Here is a 22,979-nt window from a genome sequence, read left to right as displayed (position 1 = left end):
CAAGGTGCTATAAGAGCTCAAACAACGAAGAAGCTAATTTTGCTTAGGGAAGTTGAAGCCTTGACAGATGGGTATGATTTTCCAGGGAGAGAAAGCATTCCAGATGGAAAACACAGCAGGAACAAAGACATTGGGTAAAAAGGCCAAGTGTTACAGGAGAATAGACTGGCATGTCTAGAGCTGTGTGTATGAAAGGGAGGGTCTCAGAGGAGTCAGGAAGCTTAAATGAAGGCCAGATTGTAAAGAGCCTTGAATGTCATACTGAATAATTGGACTTGATATAAGCAGCAAGGATCTTACAAGGATTTTTAGTGGGAGAGTAACAGAACATAGTTTGAACCATATGAAATTGACAATATTTGACTTTTATAGGCTTTTAACCTATAAAAACAATTTCATGTTTCAACCTAATATAAAAAAGAGTTAATATTTTTGAGTACTTAGCAGCATATCATACCCCATAATACATGCCTTACATGGATTATCTCATTTAATCCTCACAACTATAGACATTATTATTGTCTCCATTTTAAATATGACGACACTGAAGTTCAGAGAGCATCTTTGGACTTGATCAACGTCCTGGTCTCTGATATTTAAAAGCCCATAGTTTTAATGATTTTAACCATCTCCAGTTCTACATTTTATTAAAATAACTCTGGTGACCAGACTGGGTATTAAAGGAACATGATATTAACCTGGCTCTTTATTTGAGGCAGATTTTAAAATCTCCTACAAAAGCTTAGTTTCCCTTTAGCCAGCATTCTTATACTGTAAATTCAGTTGAAAATCTGAGTTAACCTTACTGAAAATTTTGTTTGCTAATTAAAAACTACTTATTTATAGACTCTGACATATTAGAGCTGGCAGAGACTTCAGGAATCATCTAGTTTTATTTCTTATTTCCTCAAGAAGATTTTGGTCCAGAGAGGAGAAGTGGTTTGCCAAGGTCATAGAATTATTAGAGACAGGGATGGAACTGGTCATGATGTCTCCTGGCTCCTCCTTGCTGTTCCCTAGTGAATTAAAATGGATCTATCTAACCTTCATGAACACACATTGAGCAGTTACTGAGTATAATGGCCACAGTTCTGGGCACGTTCTTCAGTTCTCTAACATACAGAAATGTGTAAAAATTCATATTAGGTACATGGCTCCATTTGGCTAACTACTGATACCATGTCAAAAATATGGAGGACAAAAATCTGTCTTTTAGCTGCACATATCTTAGAATTGGTACACATAGATACTGTGGTCTTACTTGATAATAAATTTTTAATACTGAAGATGTTTATTAAGATTACTGTTTTAAGCCCTTGTCTGTTTTTTTCCTTGTACCCCAAGGTACCCATGTACTAACAGATAATAAAGAGCAAATCTCAAGCAGGAATTTTTAAATTATTTGAGTTGTGAAACCTTAAAGATGACAGAAGATTTGAAAATTCTTCGACGGAATGGAAGTTGCAATAATATGCATAACATACATGGCACACACATTTACTTTCATAGGGTTTTTGAAGGCTATCAAAACTTTTTGTCATTTCACTACAATGTAAAAATAATCAAATGTGATGATTATTTGATTTTCCCATGATCCACTTTATGTATAATAAAGCGGGCAAGTTAGATGTCAAATAATAAAATCAGTAAGTACATTTTAGTTTTTCACTCTTAGTAAGGGAGCAGTAGCAAATAGTTGTATTGAATAGTGAGGTCAACATATGTAATTCTACAACATATGTAATTTTTACAATAATCTAGGATTAATGATGACTTGATTTTAAAAAGTTATGTATTTGTGAATAATTTCAGAGTAGAACCAGGGCTTTTTTAGGGACTCAAATTTTGTAGAAGCCCAGCATCATTATGGTTACCACATAATATCGTAAAGGAAGGTTAACATGAAATAGGCATTTGTAGCAAACAAGGCTTTGGGGGTTATGATGTTAAAACTTCTGTTCAAAAACCTTACATTAAAAAAAATACTCATCTTCGTTAAAGATGTGATCATTTTCAAGGAGATATTTTGAACTTGAAGCTGCTGTTGCTAAGGGGTTGCTAAGGGAAATGAGCTACTCAGCATTAATGTATAACTTTACTCTTCTGCTTAAAAGTAGTGAAATCATTCCTCCAGCTTCAGAGTCAGAGGGGAAGAACTCAAAAGGGTCAAGTGGAGAGTTGCCTCTTTCTCACAGTTATATAGCATGCCTGTCTTGTTTTTCACATTTTTTTCTTCACCTCTCATAGAAAAAGGAAGCAACCTTTCTGCACAGAAGAAGGCTGGAGACTAGGCTACTGAGTAGGGCAGGGCTTAAAATGAATGTAGAATGTCCCTGGCTAAGGCAGAAGGGAAGTGCCTGACCACTGAGAGAAAAGCAGCTGTGGTCTGCTGAACTAATGCTTCTGCTGGTGACCATCCTCAGGAAAGGGCTTTGTTATAATGCCCCAGCATTAAGGGTGACTGGATAAAGAAAGTTAAGTATTAGCGAATAGAGTATTCGCTACCAAATAATTTTTCCCTAAGCATTTGGTTCAAAAATTTTTCTCAACTATTGGGAATCAATATTTTTTTCTTTTATCAAGGGTTCACTATATTTCAGTTACTGTTATTCTATGTGCTGGGGTTATAAGGCAAATAACATACAATTTCTACTGTGCAAGCTCACAGTGCAGTGTGAAAGGAACAATGACTTATTAGGTCATTAAATATGAAATGTCTGATTTCTAATCATAAGTGTAGTTTATTATATCTCAAACAAGCAGCAGTACAACTAATCAAAGTATATACCTAAACTTTCGGCACAGTTTTGCCATCTTCACAGTAGCTTGTTTATGCCAGCAGCGAAGAAGCCTGGAGTGTAAGTGAAGGCGAAATCAAAACGCAAAAGGTGTTTTCCACAGCTTGTTGAGAATTGAATATTTTTCCTTGCAAGAAGTGGTCCAAATCCTGGAAGAAGTAGTCAGTTTGTGCAAGGTCTGGTGAATATGGTGGATGACAGAGAGTGTCCAAGTCCAGTTGCTGTAGTTTGAGCAGCATTGTTTGTGCGACATGTGGTCGAGTGGTATCTTGCAAGAGGATTGGCCTGTCTCTATTGACCAGTTTTGGCTGCTTAATCACAAGCATCCTCATCATTTTATCCAATTGGCTGCAGTAGACATCTTTCATAATGGATTGACCAGGTTTCGTGAAGCTGTAGTGGACAATACTGGTGCTGGACCACCAGACACCATTAGCTTTTTTTGATGAATATTTGGTTTGGGAGTGTTTTTTGGCACTTCATCTTCATCCAACCATTGTGCTGAATGGTTGCAATAGTCAGAGTCCATTTTTCATCACATGTAACAATATAGTGTAGAAATGGTTCACCTTTAGATTGTGACAGCAAAGAAAGGCAAGCTTTGACACCACTTCTCTTCTGACAGTCCTTTAATTCATGTGGAACCCATCTATCCAGTTTCTTTACCTTGACAACGTCTTTCAAATGGTCCAATACTGTTGGAATAGTAACGTCAAACCTTGCTGCTAATTCACGCATAGGTTGAAATGGATTCGCTTCCAGCTCATCATTATCCACCTTGGTCTCAGGTCGCCACCTGGCTCATTTTCAAGATTAAAATCACCAGAACGGAACTTCTCAAACCATTGACGTACTGTTTGTTCATTAGGCACATCCTTCCCAAACACTTTGTTGCTATTTCAAGCTGTCTACACTGCATTGGTTCCAGAACAGAACTCATATTTGAAAATAACATGAATTTTTGACTTATCCATGGCTTCAGAAAAATTGCTCTAAAAAAACTTTAAAAAATTATCACAAGCCAAACCATGCATTTGGAAGACTGAGGATGCTCCTTCACAGTAAAAATAAAACAAGAAGTGTCAAAGGGAAATGTCAGAGATATCAACTGTCAAACTTAGTACTTAAGGAAATCGGACATTTCATAGTTAATAACCTTAATCCATTGAATACAGTGTGTAATAAATTGTTTGAAAATCCTTGACTTTTAGAATTATGTTCACAGTTGAATTTTTTATAAATAAAATTTGGAAAATATTTGGAAAGATTAATTTCTTGGGGCTTTATAGATGATTTTATCTGAAGATCAGCCACTCAGCTCCACTTCCAAAGATGGGGAATGAAATAGTACACAAATAAAATAATAGTAGGCAAAATCTTTTCCTTTAATTCTCATAGAACTAGGGTTCTGTCATCACCTGGTGGCATAACACTGAAATTACAGGCACACGTTAGTTTTTTTAAAAAAAACTGTTATTGTTTTAAATGTCAGTAGATGTCAAAGACATTATTCTGAATGTTAGTTTTTGAATATAGAATAACACAGAGAATAAGACTTAAGTTTTTTTAGATCTATACTTTTCTATATAAGGTGGTATAAAATAGTGAGGAGTGTGAACTGAGGTCATATGGGCATATGTAAATATGAAACCTAAATTTGTCTCTTAATAGCTATGTGATCTTGAGAAAATCACTTAAATTCTATAATCTCTAGTTTTCTTATTGGAAATATCAGAGTTGTGAGATTAAATGAGATTTATAGGCAAAGCACCTCGTGCAATATTTGACACATGGTGAGTGCTCAGTCAGTATTAATTCTTGTTCCTTTTATAAAAGTATTTACTGAATAAGACATCTGCCCTGCCATAGTCATAATGTCATAATATTCCTCTTTTTATACCTTTTAAAAATGGAAGAGGTTGGAATAGATTCAGAGGAGCCTTCAGAGGGGATCTAGTTAGGATGATCCGGCTGTCAATATCCCTTTCTGTTCCCTCCCCTATCTTTGTTCTTATGTGAAATATCCTGCACTTTCCTAGCCAAATCCTATCATTCTTTAGGCCTAGCCTTACTTCCAGCTTCTCTCATGAAATCTTCCCTCATCACAGCAGATGGTATCCTTACTACCATAGACTATAACACTTAATTTTGATACTATTCTTTTTATATTGTTCCTTATACTATTAGCATTTATGCATAAAAAGAAAAGCTCCCTCCCAACTAGACTGTGAGCTCCTTGAAGGAGGAAAGAATATGACTTGTATTTATTTCTATTCTTCTCACCACGAATTTAGCACCAAACTTTGCCCACAAGACTAAGTAAATGTTTATCTGCAACAGGTATTTTGTATTAGAACTAGAACAGACCATTCAGCCTTTGTTAATTATTATTGTCTTATTATTCTCTAATTGTTTTGAGACTTTTTGTATCATATCTTCCTCAACAGGATTGAATTATCCTGAAGCTAATACTAATTTATCTATTTCTCCCCTATTTTTCTTTTCTTTTTTTCTTTTTTAATTAAATTTTTTTTTCTTTACGTGCGCTCATGCTCCACCTCCCTGCCTATTTTTTATATTAATAATAATTGCTACCATTTAGAGTGCTGCCTCCATCAAGCCTATATCTATTTTTGTTCGGGTAACAAAGCTTAAGGGAAGTATTATTGTGCCCATTTTACAGATGAGGAAACTGAGGCTAACAGAGCCTATCATGTCATTTTCCCCTTGAGATTTCAACAATTCCTAGTTGAATTGAATGAAATGGGCCTTGGGATAGTATTTGAGGTGACGATGGGTGGGACTATTGATCTTCATTCATTCCTCATACCTCAGTACTGCCCAGAAATGAGGACATAAAAGTTAATCCAACCAACGTTTGTTAAGAAGGTACTCTGTAGGGAGTTTTGCCAGGTTTGAAAGAGGAAACAGGGATGGGGTTGGTAACTTAATCAGGTACTCATCCTGCCTTCTAGGATTTTTTACTATCCTGCTTTAATCCTTTGTATCTCCCCCACTCTGAATTTACAGCCTGATCATAATGATAGATTAAATGAGACATTTTGAGGACATACTTAGCTAAAAGCATGTCACAAAGAAATATTTTGCCTTTTTTAAAATATTAAAAAGGATTTTAAAAGTTTTCACATTTTTAGTTGAGAAAAAATTGAGCATGCCTTTTACCCTCCCTTTCCTTTCTCTTCTAGTCTGTGCCCATTTTTCTCATTCATTCAACAAATATTTATTAAGCATATTCTTCTGTGACATGATGGAGAGATCTTACTTTTACATAAGAAGAACAATTTTCTAGAAGAATGCTTCTAAATATAATAATTGTCACTACTGTGATGTTGAGTAAGATTGTGCATGTCAAGTGCCTAGTGCAGTGTTTGGTATTCAGTAGACTCTTGGTAAAAGATAGCAATTTTTATATGTACTTTATAAGTCCTATTATTTGTTTATTTCTTCTTCTCCTCACCTCCCTGCTTTCACCTTTCCTTCCTCCTCCTCATCCTTGTCTTCCTTCTTTTTCCACAGATCTACCTTCCTTGCCTTTTACAATACATCTATTCCTTTTTTGTTAGTTACAGAATTATAAATGAGTCCAGAATTTTTTAAAACTCCATTTTGAATTATTTTCAAAACTGTATTAGACTGTTAAAACACTGTGTCCTTTAATGGTATGAATAGCTACTCCATACTTCATCTGTTCAGTGTACTTAGATTTGTAAAAATTTATATTTATACTAGGGGTTTTATTTGTTTTTGTTTTCTATTTTTAGTAAAGCTCATCTCAACTGCCATAAAAAGACCCCAAATCCCTTTATGTAGGGATCTTCAGAAATCCCTGTGGGTTTCCCGATGACCTGCTGAGTTTTGGGGGGCTGTGATAAAGAATGTATCAGTGAAAAGAGTCTAGGCTGTGACTCCATCTAAATTAGATTGCTTGAATAAATGTATATTTACCTTTTTCAGAATTTTTAAAGTAAGGCAATTTTCCTGTCCTTTAAATTTTCTTTCCTAGAAAGACATCCTAGTGCTTTAAGAATACAGTCAAAGACATATTTGAAAAAGTAAGCATATATTGATTCTGGAAAGAAACTTCCCACTTTCAGCGGCTGTTCTAGCATAAGGTTTAGGAGTACGGAAAGAAAATGGGAAGATTAAGTGTGGGTCTACTATTAGGTCAGTTTACCTGCACAGGTGAACTCTTGTTGATTTAGGCAGATTAGACATCCATTTGTCACATTTCGTCACATAGTAGCATTCTTCTAGCTCTTTCCCAGAATCCATAGTAGATGAAACTACTTAGGAAGGAGAAAGGCATCACATGGTCAGGTCATATATCTCCATAAGAACATTCGACAGTGCATTTCTGATCCTTCTGCTAGACTCCTTCGTGTCAGTCTGGTGCATCTTTCTTGCCTCTGTGGTATGTTTGCATTTTCCTATAAAATTGATTTAATGTTTCTACAGGAAAAAGGGAAAAAAAGACAAAAACACCACAATTCAACAAAGGAAAATTAAGCTTTAAATTTTATCAAAAGCCTTTAAATATAGCATACCATTGTCTGGGTGCACTGGTTGTATTTTTTCCTAAAGAAAGAAATGCCAGCAGTTTAGGTTTATGTTTCAAGGGAAGAGTGAAAGGATAAAAAGAAATTGAACCACAGGAAAATGTCAGGTTGTAGTCACTGATGATGCTACTTAAACGGTGTGCTATAATCATATTAGGACAGAGCACATGGAATTCCTGATTTCTGCATGACAGTGAAAAAGGGCCAGTAATTATGTTTGTGTGTGTGGATATGTGAGTGTCTGTTCACTCTACCTTTCCACCCCATTCTGCTAATTCAATTGAGGGGCAAGAAGAAGTAATCCAGACAGGCGGAACCTGAGGAAAAGGTCTGCAGCTGTGCTCGGAGGGACTGGTGCAAAGAGAGAGGCTCAGTCTGACTTGGAGTTTTGTGCTGTTGCACGTGAATGCTCTGGAACTGCCCTAATCGACTGAAAATGAGCCGGCTACAGTCATATGGAACAGGTCTGTTTAGCCACCTCGCTGGGTAGCATGGCAGATGGTAGACCGTCAATGGGTGGTATTGATTGGCTGGATTTGCCTTAGGGTAACAAGACTATGGGTCCTTAAAAACCCGCTTCATCTTATTTTCCTTTGTGCAGCTACGTACAGTAGTGGTTTTCTCTTCTCACTCTCCCTAGTCCCCAATATCTCCTTTTCCCTTTTCAAATTAAAAGTCTCCCTTGGTAATCAAAATAGAGAGGTTACCTTGAGATAAACACTCTTTAAATTATCACCAAGGCAAGAAAACTTGAGAATATTTTATTTACTAGGCTGATTACATTTTAATGTTTGAAGAAAGTGACATTTTTAATTAGTGTTTAAGACATATGGTGAGTGTACAAATTAGCTTATTTCATACAACCAGAATTTGATGAGAGCAACTCCTCCTTCTCACTCCCCAGTTAAAAATTGTCACTTGAAACTTAATATATGCGAGGAGGTTAAATGGTATTAAGTGATGCAGATTTGACTTAAAGATGAAGGAGATAGTCCCTGTTGTGTGTGGCTAAATGTTGCCTGGATGGGCTGGAAAAATACTAGTGTCAACACCTGTGTTTGCAAAAGAATGTGGAAGTTCCAGAGCTTGAATTTTGTCCAGCCAAGAAAACAAAATCCCAGGTATCTTATGTGTGTTAGTTTCTGTTTTAGACACATGGGAACATAGAATAGTACACACATGCTTTATAAGTAATAAGATCTTTCTTAAAATCGGACCATATAACAATATAAGTGATGTAATTTATTTTTATTCAGGTAGTTCTATATTTTTTTAACATCTTCCCTCCGTCACTTGGAGCTTTCAACGTGGGACATTATATTTATTCTTGGCAGAGGAGCAGATTAATTGTAATAGAGTGATACAAAGGAGACGCCAAGTTAGCAATATATCTGAAATAGTATACAGAAATGTTCCACTTCGAGGCAGATCTTGGGGAAAAGAACAGCCATGGGTAGAGACATGTGATTGTTTTGCTCTTGTGGTTGTTTGTCACTATTCATATAATTGTGTTTTTAGAAGAGATGCTTAAGACTTTGGGATTATTTTTCAGTGCCTTTACTTTTAAGCTTTCGGTTATTTCCTATCAGGAAAGACATCAAATAAACCTAATATTCTACTCAAAAGAAAAGTTGCACCTTTAAACTCTCGCCTCCATCTTGTGTGTGCTTCATCTACACATATACTGTGGAATTGGGTTTTCATTACATATGTATTTTCCTCTTTTTGCTAAAGGAAAATATTTCCATGGAGTTTTTGGTTTTCTCCCTTGCTGTGTGTTGATTATATTTTCCTTGTTCATCCTTTGCTTAATGAAACAAAGCTTGTTTGTGTTTCATTCTTCACAGTTCTTATTAGAATTGGTGGTGTTTTATTCTGTATCCTCACTTTAAGTCAGGAGAAGGGATTTTATTTATTTATTTTGACAAGATACAGTGAAAGACAATCTTGCCTGTTAGGATGCTGGCATTTCTCAAGTCACATCCTATACCCAAAAGCTATTCCAACGGAGGAAAAAAAAAAAAAAAAAACCCTATCTTTTAAGATGGTTTATTTGAATCTGTGCACTCTACCCACCTGGTGGTTATATAGTGAACTGTTACTTTAAAGAGTAGTTTAAACACCAGCCATGTTTGGGGCAGGCTGCTCTTGCAAAGAGAGCAGTACATATAACAGGAGTCTACTGTGTGTGAGATAAGGGGAAAATTCAGCTCACTGACTAGAGGTTTTAATGTGCGAACTCTAGGGATATAATATATTGACTGTTCCGTGGCGCGCAAGAAAATTGAAGAACCCTTTGCAGACGGAGTGCTTTGCAAAGGATTCTATCTGTTTCTCTTAAAACAAAATCTGTGGCAAGATGTTTGAAATCAGCAGGACGCTTAATGCTGCTTTGTTAAATAATGAGGTAATATTTTGTCACTTTTTTCTGGGCAGCATCTGTTTTACCCCCTACCCCCACCTTCATTTTTTTTTTTTCCTATGTTTACGAAGGATTCTTTTCTTTCTTTCTTTTTTTCTCATGGAAGTCAAGGAAATACAATTCACGCTTCCATTTCTGTTCCTTCCTTTCCGTGCTTTTGGAGAATTGGGTTGTCTTTTTTTTTATTTGCAGTTTCAGCCGGCTGCTGTTTCCTAGCCCATTGTGCCACGTAAGGCTTCTCCACTGCGCGGAGTAGGTAGTTATTAACGCTGAATTGGCTTCTGGTACAGTCCATCTGGACTCTGTGTGGGAAAGCTGGCTGCCGGCGACTGATGCTGAGATATCTGCAACCTTTGGGATGTGTGCATGGTGGCGAGGGGCTGACTGATATGAGATTACTTCTTTTAAGGGAAATTGTTATTAATGAGTCAAGAAACTGCTCATTTATGGTAAGAGGGCTACAGCGGCACTGGCAGCCCCACAGTGCTGGGATATCATTTTTAGGTTGCCTTAGCTGCTTGAGTGAGACAAGTTTCTTTCCGTGGTGGTGGAGGATTGTAGCGGAAAAAAAAAAAAAAAAATCATGCATGACTGGGAGACTCCTCTGCCTGATTCTGGAGATAATATATTGAGAATCTGTTGCTTTACAAATGTCACACCACTGATGTAGCGGTCAGCCCCTCACTCTGAAAGATGAATGATACTATTGGAAATGCGATAATAAGGTTGACTTTTCCCAACAATAGGATTCTGCCTTTGTCTTTAGAGAAAAGGCCTCTGAGGACATTTGTGCATTTGTTTGAGGATTCCGTTGAAAGACTTTAGATTGGAGGTTTTGGAGAAGTGATCAATATACAAAGTGCATGGATTTTTTTTAGCCTAGCAAAACCAGCTAGTAATTTATACTGTAACATACAGTTGCTATTTTGGAAAAGTGGCCAGAATATCTTTTTATATGCCTAATTTTAATTTATGGTTCACTAAGTGTGCTGAGGTTAGTGTAGATGGGAGAAAAGGATTTTTAAAAATTCCATCTTTTATAATGTCCAGAGAAATACTAAGTACATATTTTGTTCCAAGTGAGCTGTTTTTCTTTGTGTGTTTGTCAGCATTGTATTAATGTTTACTTTTCACAATATTTTAATATTGGTGAGATGGCACTCAGAGTTTCTATTGTTGATTTGAGCCACATGTGCCTACCCTTTGTACATACGTTGAGCCATTTAGAACACACTTAACTTGTGAATTCATCGTTAGTACACAGTTCAACAGATCCTGTAGTACTATTATGACTCAAAGGACTTTTTATACATTTGCTGAAAAAATCATTTTAAAAGTTTACTTAATTCAGTATTGTTCCACTTGAAGTGATTATAGTTTTAACATTTTTACTCTTCTATTTCACATATTTTCATTTCTAATAGCTAAATTGATTTATATTCAAGTCTAATAGTTCATGCAGTATGCCCAACACATATTGTTTTATGGTGTATCTGTATTTTTTGAAGTGTGTATATTTATGTATGTGTGTTCATGAAACAGTAGCCTGGAGAGAATAGTTTTAATCTTCAAAAATGTAAAGGTTGTATACTTTTCTAATAATTTTTTCACAAACCTATTTATTGTAGGACTTTGAAGCCTAGGAGTGTAACATATTTTTCAGCCTGTATTTCTACTCTGCCTAGTTCTATCTCACTGTCAACTCCTAAAGACTACGTTGAATTATGTCTTTGGTAATATTTGTTACCTCTGTATATTTATTGAGGAACAAATTGATTAAATTGTGCATTAAAGAAATAGTGATGTTAACCTTTTGCATAGGTGTTAGGCATAAACTTCTCAGGTAAGCCACTTAAAAAACCCAAATCAGAACAAAAAAAATACTACTGAAGGCTTGGTAGCATAGAGGTTATAAAATGTGTAACATAGGCAGACAAACTATATACATCACCACACACTTGCTAAACGTCTCTTTGCAAATCTCTTAAGAGGCTAAAGAAAAAAAAAAGACATCTTTCGAAGGAGAGGAGTAAAATCACTTGTTTAGTTAAGCAAAATGAGCACTCTGCACAGGTTGTGAAATGAGACTGTTGTCAAAAAGCATGTTTTTACCTTTCTCTATAGCGGCAGGGAAAGCAAAGGGAGAATGTATTTTAGTGGATTTTTAAAAATTCAGATCATGCCCCTATCCAAGTTGAAAAATAAATTCATTTAAATAAATCATTCATCATTCTCTGTTTTGAAAAGCTCAGACAGAGGGCAGAAAGGTAGAGGCTGACAGCTGCCCCCCTCCACCCTCCAGACTTTCTTCTTTTTTGTTTATTAGGAAATAGTTTTCTGAGGCAAACTTGTATGAACCCAGTTCACAGAGCAAACTTAATCTCCAACTTGCATGCTTTTGATATGTTGGTCATTTTAGCTGCAAAAGGAGCATTACATACTAAAAATCAGCAATATTGTGAAATAATAAAGTTAAAATGTAGATGAATTAGCACATTAAAGTGCTTTTGTTGTATCTTTAAGCCTAGAGGCAGATCATTAAATATGTATTTCGCTAGAAAGCAACTGTCGAGAAAGATAAGGTGGTTGAAAATATTCTACACTGGAAAAGCCCTCCATCAGAGGGTGGGATGGTTCAGCCCTCAGGACAGGGGAAAGGGAGGACACTCCCACTGTTAAGATTTGCAAGCCTCCAGTGACCTGCAGTTGTTACAGTACTTTTGAGCTGAGGGGAGGGAAAAGGTAAAAATACAAGTATGGCTGTTGTTGCTTCAGCCGGGCCTTAATTACCAGACACAAGAAGCAGTTCAGAAATCTGGTCTCTGTTGTTGTAGAGGTCACCAAATCATTAACATCGTCAATCTGGCAGTAGCTAATTTAAATAGCACCTGATGTTGCAACGCCTCCCTTCGTTTCCCCAGCCAATCAGATCCTGGCTTCAGCTGACAGATGGTCCCATAAATGGATGTAAAAAGGGGAAGCTTCGAGCCAATTTCAGCAAGGCTCTGTTCAGTTGTTCTTATCTACATCCTAGAATCGGGGGTTTCAGCTCACTGCTCCTTTTCTTTCTTTTTTTTTCTTTCTCTCCCCCTGTCCCCCCCAAAATAATTGATTTACTTTACAATCATCCGCATTGTGTTTTGTGGATCTTTAAATATATATAACAATAGTAGTCATTTAAAAAATATATTCTGAAATCTTTGAAAATTTTAAGAGAAGAGTCGAAGCTCTGCGAGACCCAATATTTGCCAATAAGAATGGTTATGGTAGGTATGACTAGATTTATAATCTGTTATTTGTGTTGCTGGAGGGAAAAAAAAGCATCTACACCTTGACCAGTCTTATGCTTGCACAAGAGTTTAGTTCTCTGCTGCTGTTTGGTTCCTACATTTACTATCTCTTTTGTGTAGAGAGTGCGGGTAGGTCCTTTTATTGAAAAGCAGTGGGGATATAGATTGTCATTTTGCACAGGTCGTTGTCAGTTTTCCCTTCAACATAAAGGTGGGGGTGGAGGGTGGGCTAAAATAATTGCTGGTTTGTTGAAAGAGGTTACATTACTTGAGACCATAATGGCAAAAGAAGGGTTTTATTTTTGTAAGGGAGAGGGAGTTTGTCTACGTGCCTGGGATTTGTGGGGCTGGGGGTGGATACAGCGGGGTTAGAATCTCTCCATTTCCGTGCTGGAAATTTAAACCTCGAGGGAGGCAGCTCCTGGATACTGAACGTTAAGATGGGCAGTTGTGTTTTGGGGGACTGCGCAGTCAAAACGGCAAAGAGAGTGATTTATTTGGGCTTCAGTAAATGCTGCATCTTGTATTTCAAAGAGTTTCCTGTCATGACCTCATAAAAAAGAGGAGGCGGCTTGTATGTGTAGCGGTGCCTGGCGTGTTGAGTTGTTGCTTCCTTCTCTGGGCAGCAGCTCTGTAAGAAGGAATGTCAGCTTTTACATAACGTTCCTTTCTGCTTTTGACACACTGTGTGAGGGTCCATCTTCTTCTGATCACAGATGGAGTGGAATGGCTTGAAGATGGTAAGTGAAAAGAGGAAGGCAGCTTGGAGGTTCCAGCCGTGTGTGTGTGTGTGTGTGTGTGTGTGTGTGTGTGTAAGGATGGTGAACTGTGCATCGTAAATCACTGTGCTGATCGTTTGTGTTTGTGTATGTGTGTGTTGATTAGTATTTCTCTTTTCTGAAAACCGAATCCATCTCCAAGTGTAATGGCACTGCATGCACACAAGGCACACACACTGCCTCTTTCATCAAACACATTATAGCCAAGCAAGGTTGGTGTTTTTTTTGACAATCAATGTCACTGTCACTGTTGGCTGGCGTGTCCACCGCCTCTGAGCCTTCAACGGAATTACACGACTGCTAAAGTTAAAGGCACATTTCTTTTTCAGTCTCATGCTAGGAGTGATGGGGAAGGCTGGGAATGAGGGGTGGAGGAGGTGAGATTCAGTACCAGCGGATGCAATTGTGAAACAGGACTTTCGGATGTGGAAAGGGAAGTGGAAAACCTTTCTGCCGAAGTAGTAAATCTATTTTTAGCATCATCTTTTTCTGAAAAAAGAAGCAGGGAAACTCCTTGAGTGCCGCTTCTGTCGCCTGATGTTGACCCTGAAGATATGGCACAAAATGGCATGATCAGATGCCACGAGTGCCCACTTTGACTCTGAATTTTCACCAGCAATAGGTTTCATGGGGTTTCAGAGCTGGCTATGGGGGGAGGCTGTAAATTCATATCCATCTTACTTATTTTTCTCTAGAAAAGCCTGGGGAGGACTTTTCACTCTGCATAGATGTTATAACAAAGCTGTGGTCTTTTTCCCATTCTTAGAGGATTGCCTTTGTCTGGCTGCTTGTTTTGATGGGTGTAAAACAAATAAGATTAGACCGAGCAGCCCAACTGAAAGCGATAGCTGGGAGGAAAACCCAATGAAAGGTTGCCGGGGAAACGAACAGAGGAGAAGCCGAGTAGGGAGCAGGTGGCTATCATGAGAACACACTGCAAACAGTGTAAAAAAAAAAGGGGGGGGGGGGACAGGACCTCGATTATCTTTGCTGTTCTTTGTGGCCAGCCCAACTTTAATTATTCTTTATAAATAGGTGTTAATTACATTTCTAACTCTGGTTTACAGTGATTTTTAGAAATCTATTTTTAAGCATCTGTTCTGTCTCCCCTGGTTTTTTTTTTTTTTTTTTTTTTTTTGTTATTGTTGTTGTTTTTTAAAAAACAGAGAGAAGGAGAGGGGGAAGGGAGGGTAGGGAATCTCGCTTTTTTTTTCCTTCCCCCTTTTCCCTGCTGTGAAATTGTACGTGCAAAAAATCGCAAGGAATCCTGTGAGACCATTTGAAAAAAATGTAAATTATATTGAATGAAGTTGACGGAAGCATAATAGTGAACTCTCACAGCTGATAGGTTTTGCAAACGATTTCTTAGAAATTTCCAGCAAATATTCATAGGAAAAATAAAGGTAGAATAGATTTACCCTAAGCAATGATTTCGTGTTAGGTGATATTAGTAATTTTACTAAATCAGATGTTGATACTATAGTTCAGGGGAGTTCATTGTATCTCCCATTTTATATCCTGACTAGAAATTACTTTACAGAATAATAAATGAAGAGCTGTAGTCTAGCCTTTTGCTTCCCTTCCCTCTGTGCCTCTAGTCACAGGATCCAGCAAGCTTGCACCCTCGCAATCACTGCCTTCCATTTGGCATTTGGTCCTGATTCTGGTCTTGGCATAAACTGAGTGAAAAGCTGATTTTTTTTTTTAGTGTCTCTGAACGTCTGGGACCCATGTGTGTACTAGGTGACAGGCGTCACTCTCTTTTTCTCTCCCTAACTGTGCTTTACCAATAGTCTCTTTTTCTCATGATGGTGGTTACCAGAACGACTGAAAGGTATAGTATTTGGGTGAATAGGAGGTAGCGTAAAAACAACTGAAATGGTGCTCTCTTATGGCTTTTTTTCTGAGGGACAAAAATAGATACATGTTCAGGTAACTAATTTTAAGTCCAAAAAGGAGAGATTAAACAATACCGAAAGACGTTAAAAGATTAGGAAATATAATTGGCTTTGTTGAAAGTACTTTTAATTTTTACTCTCCCCATTGCAAATCTCCAGGTGCCCTCCCCCATTCTTTTTTCCTTGCAGATGTGTCTGTTTGTTTTGTCTTCTTATTGGGTTATTTAAAAATTTTGTTTTGACTCTGAGGTAAAAATAAATAAACTTATATTTTTTGCCATACACTTAAACCTTACTCTCATCTCTTGAGTGCATAAACATATGTTGCCTTTAAAAAATAGTTTTTCTAAAAATCCCTAATATTGTTTTTTTTTTATTTTCTGAGAATTTTCTGGCCATTTTTAGTTAGGGAAAAATAATTTCCATAAGAACTGTCATCTTGGCTTGGGTTGTAAAAAGACACGTGGTTCTTCTGTTGACCTTTCTAGCTTCTTTGTCTTAAAAATATTAATGCCTGCTACCTGCATGTGGAGGTGTGTTTTTATGGGAGCACAAGGTTGAGTGTGCATTTATTAAGAAGTGAAAAACTGATTGGAAATATTTCTGCAAAAAACACCTGACTACATAGCAGTTTTAATGATCAAAATGTCTACATATCTCATAGTAATAGAATGGCTAAATCATTTATAATATTGAAATCTTTGAAAGGGTAAAGTGAACACAGGTAGGGAAGTAGCTAAAAAATTACTTTGAGAATCACTGATTTACAAGACGAATTTAATATCTCATTTTTCAAAAGTAACAAACAACTTAACCATTCGTTCGTGATCTCAGTCCCATTCATTCCTACCTGCCATTCATTCAAACCATCCTCCTGGCCAGATATAGATGGCCTTGCTTCTCTTTGATGGTTCACACAAATCCTTAAAACTTTTTTCTCTCCCTATAGCATTTCCTTGGTCCTTTGAATATTAGGGTGTTATGAGAGGAAGACCAGAATGTTGTGAAGTAATAACAATAGAATATCTTTTTAAGAAAAAGAAAGAGAATGAGCCTTTTCATTTTACTTCTAAACTCAGTCTTGAAATAGGGTTTGGGACACATTAGACCTCAGATATTTTAAACCTGGGATATCTATTGGGGATAATGTATTTGAAATTTCAAATCTAGAAATCATTGCATGAATGGTGCTTTGTGTGTTTTCAATATCTCTAAGAGGATTTGTTGGATGAATTGAGGTGTTTTTCTCAAGTTAGAGTTACTATGAACAATGAAAGGGTTTCCTTCAGGGCAAGTCCTTTTCGTTGGTTTGATTTCTTCCCATTGCACTTATCTCCTTATTGTAGGTGGATTCTCTTCGTATGTGTAGAACCAAATACTATTTCTTCCATAAGGAGATATGCTGCTTCATTTAGTCCTCGGCATCATAATATCTTATTTTAATTTAAAAAATGAAACAAATTATCTGTGCATACTGCACATAAGGAATGGTGGTCTGGATAGAGGTCATTGTACATGGACAGACGTACTTTGGCCTTGACAAATTTCTTCATCAGTTTCAATGATCTATGGCCACAAGGCACTTAATTTATATGCCTGGACATTTAATATGTACATTTGTTGGTGAGCTGGCCAGCGGATGCTAGACACACGAGTATGCGCTGGAAAATGCTGCAATGCAGTATTCTTTCCCCAGTGTCATTGGGAATTTTGGGGGTAGGAAGGGAAGTGAACATTTTCAAGCTTTTATCTTACTATTTTCCAGTCGACGGGCCATGTTGTATAGAATTGGTCAATTCCCCTTTTGAAAGTAAAGTCAACCTTTTATTTCCCACTGTCAATTCCCCCCATCCATTTGATGGAAAGTATGTGTGTGTGAGAAAGAGAGGGAAAGAGACTGTGTATGTGTATCAGTGTAAGTGTGTGTTCCTGGATTCCTGCACCTGTCTTAGGCTTTCCTTATTTGGTATTACCAAATGTGTATACACACTTGCTTGGAAGGATATGTGCATCAATAAATGGGAAGAAAACCGAAATGGGCTGCTTCCCATAAGAAGTGGCTGCTTCTTTTCATTAACTTCAAGAGTTCTCTTATTAGAAAAATACAAAACTTCAAATATTCATCAAAAAAGATATATCTAGACCCTGCAGAGTTCCATTCGTAACCAAACACCTCTCTTTAACTGTCACTTGAGAAACTATAAATGTGCACAATCATGACAGTATTTGTGAGCTAAAAGCTGCCCTTTCAATCAAGAAGTTGGGTTCGAATTAAAATGTGTGTGTATATGTGTGTGTGGGAGGAGGGTTGTTTTTCTTTGGGGGCATTTCGACCCAGTCTTTACCATTGGTAAAAATAAGGAAGGAGGTAAGATGGCTGTGTTAGCACCTGTGCTTTGCTTTGTTAAGTTTCTGTGCGCGCTTGTGTGTTTGTGTGTGTGTGTTTGGAACATCCTTGTATTTTTGAAATCTCCGCGTATTTTAGGGTAAAGGGTTTTTAAAGGTCACTGGCTTTCTAAGGGTAAAAGGAAGGCAATCTGTGGATGAGTGGGAGTTGTCACAAGCAGTAATTGTCTTAAATTAGCTATTTAGCAATGAAAAGGGGAAAAAAAGCTGGAGGACAGGAGCAGAGAGGGGTACCAACATGTGGCTCTGCACCTTTCCGGTATAGGAGATAATGAGTGATAAATTTGAACTGGTGCAGTGCAGGGTGCCCGATAATTTCTCAGAACCTTGACTTTGCAGGTTCATTACTTCCTTGCTTGCTTGTTCACACCTTTAATTATATCCAGTTTGGGATGCTAGCTGGGGGCACCAAAGATGAGCCATTTTGTTTGTTGTTTACTTCATTAAGTATTCAGGCAGTGTGTTCACAGTAGCTTTGAAGCATCAGTGTTAGGAATCAACCACTTTGGAAATGGAATTGTTACAAAAGAACAAAAAAATAAGAAAGCAGTCAGCCATCTAGCTTGCTTTGGATGTTCACATCCACTATGCTTAATGGTAATATTTATGCTGTTCCTTGTACATTCATTAAGAAATAACTTATGCAGTGTCAGGGCTCCTAACAGGCTGGTGGTTTATGCTCTCGCGCTGGGGCTCTCTCTCGCTCTCTCTTGCTAATCCTCCTCACCCCCCCACCCCTGAGATTCTGCCTTTGCCTGGACCATTTTAGGACTGACCATTTTTGCTTTAAGGAGACTCATTATTCAGATCCTTGTTGTATCTAACACCCGAGGTATTTCCCCCCTAATAAGTCTACTCCTCTACAGGAATCGAGAAATGCTGAGAGCCATAAAGAAATTCTTAAATAAATTTTGGTTGAGAAAGCAGTAAAAATGTTGAGGAAATAAGGTCAGTGTAATTGTTGTGCTTGCATTTTTTGTTTTTTGTTGTTTTTGGAAAGTCTTATTTTTAACCCCAAAAGTAAAATGCAAAACCAGCACATGACTTTTTTTTAAATGGAAAAATATTATATGTCGTAGATCTCTCCTGAAACTAACTTCCCTTGGACTCTTGGTTTGAAAAATAATATTTAAACTTGAGTTTAATGTCTCAATTATTCATTTAAACTATAAAATGTAATTTATAAATATTTTTCTATAGGAAGTTTAGTTCTTTTTTCAGGATATGGGGAAGCAGAGAAATGATCCAGCCAAGATGGCGAATTCTGAAAAACACACCATAGCACCGAGGTTTCCTCTATCTACACTTCGTGGCATTGAATCTTCTCCTGTGCTTTTGAATCGGTTATGCTCTATTGTTGTCTACTCTCTTGTAACAAGTCGCCCTTGAAGTTTTTTGCCAGCAGTGTTCCTAGTAGAGGCTGGCTGTCATTCCTTATTGAGTGAAGATGTATTTGTTGAGACTTACTATGTGCATTTCTATGGACCGTGGAATTGAAGGTCACCATTTCTTTTTCTTTTGACACTGATCAAAAGACATAATTAGGGGATAAGTCCTTGTGATTGCAGATAAGGTGAGGGATTTTAAGGTTTGCACGTCACATGGTGAATGTTTTTCTTTCTGTATTTGCAAAAGCCTAGGCATGACTCCAAAAGATAGAAATAAAAGTTCTTCTGGACATTTTAGTCTATAATATTCCATGTGTCCAGATGTTCACTCTCAGGAAGAAGTAAAGTTTGGACAGTTGGAAGGAACTTGTTTTTCAGGCAGCTGCCCATGAAGCTTGGCTGGAACCTGTTAATTTTACAAAATTTGAATGCCATGCTTCTGACAGAAATGACTCTTTGAATTCCTTTTCCTCTGTTACCCTTTGGGAACACCTGAACAGATGGTGACCCTCTTGTCATGCCCATGTGCAAACTGGAAGTTTGCTAGTAGAGCAGAAATCATAGTTACTTTGTCATATACATCTAGGTACTATGTGATCCATGCGTGTGTGTGTGTGTGTGTGTGTGTGTGTTAGTCTGTCTGTCTCTCTGTCATAGAAAGGCAGCTGTGATCCCCAGAGTGCCGTGAGCTGTGCTAATAATGGCTTCTCAAGTAGTCTGTGTTTTCCTAAGCTGCCAGTCTGAACACTTTAAAGTTTTGCTTTCTAATTTGTACATGAAAAATAACAGGCTGAGTTGAATTTTTTTTTCAAGTGCCCCCTTTGAAGATGCAGCAGTAGTAAATACAGCTCTAATGATAAACCTTAGCTCTAAGTGCTATTTAAAAGTCTGCCGTGGAAAGGCTGAGAACTTGCAATCTTTACTAATGAAACTTTCATTAGGAAAAGTGCTCACTTAAAATGGAGAAAACGACTAAGTCCATGCAATTTGTGATTTTGACCAGATTTGAGTCATCCTTTCTTACGTTACTTTTTGTAATGCAGCCAACCACACATCCAAAATTCTGGATATTGTACATATCTTCACCATTAATTATATCTGTTGATGCACTGGGTACAGACAATACAATTCCCACAAGTCCAGATTCTTACTGTAACACCGAAACAGAAGTGATATTTATGAATAATATTGGGAAAGTTGTCCTCATAGTAACCATTCCCTAAAGGAAGCTTTACATAAATGTGCATTTATTATTGAGGATATTAAAAGGGAATCCTTAGCTTTTACTTTTTAATTTGGGCTAAAATACGTAAATTGTTTTTATTTTGGGGTTGCTCTGTTTTAGGTGGCTTTGGGGGAGGATAACTTCCTAGCTTGATTATATTTTAATTGCCTCTGTGGTGGAAAAGAAATCAACCTGGTTATTGTGATTAGGACCCACAGGGCCAGTGTGTAGATGGGGCTAAAAATGTATTACATTGACTTATAAGCATGCAGGAAAATTAGATTTGTTTCTACTAGATACCACTATCATTATGCCTTTGTTGGCAAGGCCAGCTCAGAGGCCACAGAACCAGGAGTCTGCCTCTGGCTTTGGAGGACCTGTACAGGCAAACCTCTGAAAAGATTGTTCTTTGTCTTAAGAACCTGGAAAGGGGCCGGGCGCAATGGCTCACGCCTATAATCCTAGCACTCTGGGAGGCCAAGGCAGGAGGATCCCTCAAGGTCAGGAGTTTGAGACCCCATCTCTACTAAAAATAGAAAGAAATTAGCCGGACAACTAAAAATACATGGAAAAAATTAGCCGGGCAGGGTGGCGCATGTCTGTAGTCCCAGCTACTCCGGAGGCTGAGACAGAAAGGTTGCTTGAGCCCAGGAATTTCAGGCTGCTGTGAGCTAGGCTGATGCCATGGCACTCTAGCCTGGGCAACAGAGCAAGACTCTGTCTCAAAAAAAGAAAAAAAGAACCTGGAAAATGCAAAGGACTGGTGAACTTGAGTTAGAATACTAAATCTTCCAGTTAATAATTGGGTGATCATGGATGAGCTGCTTCAACTTTCTGAGCCTCAGTTTCATCTTTATGATGGTGATGAAAATGCCTGACTCAGGGTTTCTGTGAAGATTAGATGAGAAACAGTATTTGAAGGCACCAGCCATATGTAGGACTTGAAAACTGAAGATGCTTAGAGGATGTTAGGTCTCTTTTAGTCTGTTAGTCTTTCTGTCCCTTGGCAAATGCCCTTCCTCAGGAAGAGGCCCATCTGCCCATGCCAGATGTCCTGGGCAGTGACATCGCATGCTACCCCCAGCACTCCAGAGGGGTGACACACACTGATTTTTTAACATAGGTAAGCCCCCAGTATTTCCATGGAATTGTATGGCTTTATTAAGTTTTCTGCATCTTCCTACAGGTTTGCAAAGTACATCCATGATCTCCTTTGGAATTAGAATTAACCTGGAGATTTATTTGTCAAAAGAGAAAAAGATGAAGACAAAATTAATTTTAACTGGTGCTGTTTTTAAATTTCATGAAAGAGCCTGTTAGGAAATGTGTAAGTCAACCAGAAAAAAGAAAATAAAAATGAGTTGAGCTTAACTGATAAGATCCCATCTTTGCTGTCTATATATTGCAAGTTATTTTAGGCATATATTTTTATATATTTAAGTTATTTTTATATTTTATATATAGTTAAGTTTTATATATTTACTTTATGTCTATACATCATAAGTTATCTGACTTTTGCCCAGAAACCAACTTACTTTGGAGGTACTTTTTCTCCTTTACCACATCAGCTTTTTTCTGTATCCACCTTGTTTTCCTAATAGGCTGAATTCTGAAGTTCTCTTTCTCAAGGAGTGGTGAAGAGGCTGAGGCAAAAAGTGGCTTAATGAGATTTTTCCAACTTGCCATCAGTTATCCTCCTTCTGCTTGGCGAGGCAGGATGATGGATGGGTTTGGCAGTGCAAACAGCCCTAGAAGTGATCGGAGTGACTGAAGAGGTGTGCAAGATGTGAGCAGAATGCTGGCCCTCAATTCATTACCCTCCCATTTGAAGAAAAAAAAAAGAGAAAGGAAGAAAACCACCACAAAGGCCTTGACGTAGTTGTTGATTACGCACAGTTGGGAAGGGGTTGTGGGTGGTATCAGGACTGGTGTTAGGCCAAACCTAATTTTGTACCTTTTTTCCAAGGCTCTGAAGGAGGAAATAAATAGGCACAATAAACAAATTCACCAATTGTTTTAAATTGGGACCTGTTGCTGCTACCAGTGAGAATAGAGAAATAATACAAATAGTTCCTAAAGGGATCCAAGACTTAAACTGAAAACACAATCTTAGAACATTGTTTTAAGGTCACAGGTTTTGAATTCTACTTCATTTGCCCATGGGAAGGAGGTGAAGGAGAGTCATTTTCTTTTCGT

The 22,979-nt window shown here is 37.6% G+C and overlaps 1 protein-coding gene across 9 annotated transcripts in view; it reads left to right on the top strand.

Moving 5' to 3' along the window:
• Positions 1 to 22,979, top strand: part of ELAVL4 (ELAV like RNA binding protein 4) — a 141,277-nt gene that overhangs the window by 44,275 nt on the left and 74,023 nt on the right. For 2 of the 9 annotated variants that reach the window (XM_045546452.1, XM_045546449.1), the window contains exon 1: positions 12,783 to 13,063. The exons of 2 other annotated variants lie outside the window; for them this stretch is intronic. In XM_045546452.1, coding sequence (XP_045402408.1) covers positions 13,055 to 13,063 — 9 coding nt within the window. In that variant the 5' untranslated portion in view covers positions 12,783 to 13,054. Of the gene's footprint in view, positions 1 to 7,747; positions 7,840 to 10,083; positions 10,247 to 12,782; positions 13,064 to 13,476; positions 13,828 to 22,979 lie in introns of those variants that run through there. 5 more of the 9 variants (XM_045546454.1, XM_045546447.1, XM_045546453.1 and 2 more) reach the window with 4 other exon arrangements.

The sequence above is a fragment of the Lemur catta genome, chromosome 3 (assembly GCF_020740605.2).
Source record: "Lemur catta isolate mLemCat1 chromosome 3, mLemCat1.pri, whole genome shotgun sequence".
NCBI classification, from domain to species: domain Eukaryota; kingdom Metazoa; phylum Chordata; class Mammalia; order Primates; family Lemuridae; genus Lemur; species Lemur catta.
This window is presented reverse-complemented; position numbering and strand designations above follow the sequence as displayed.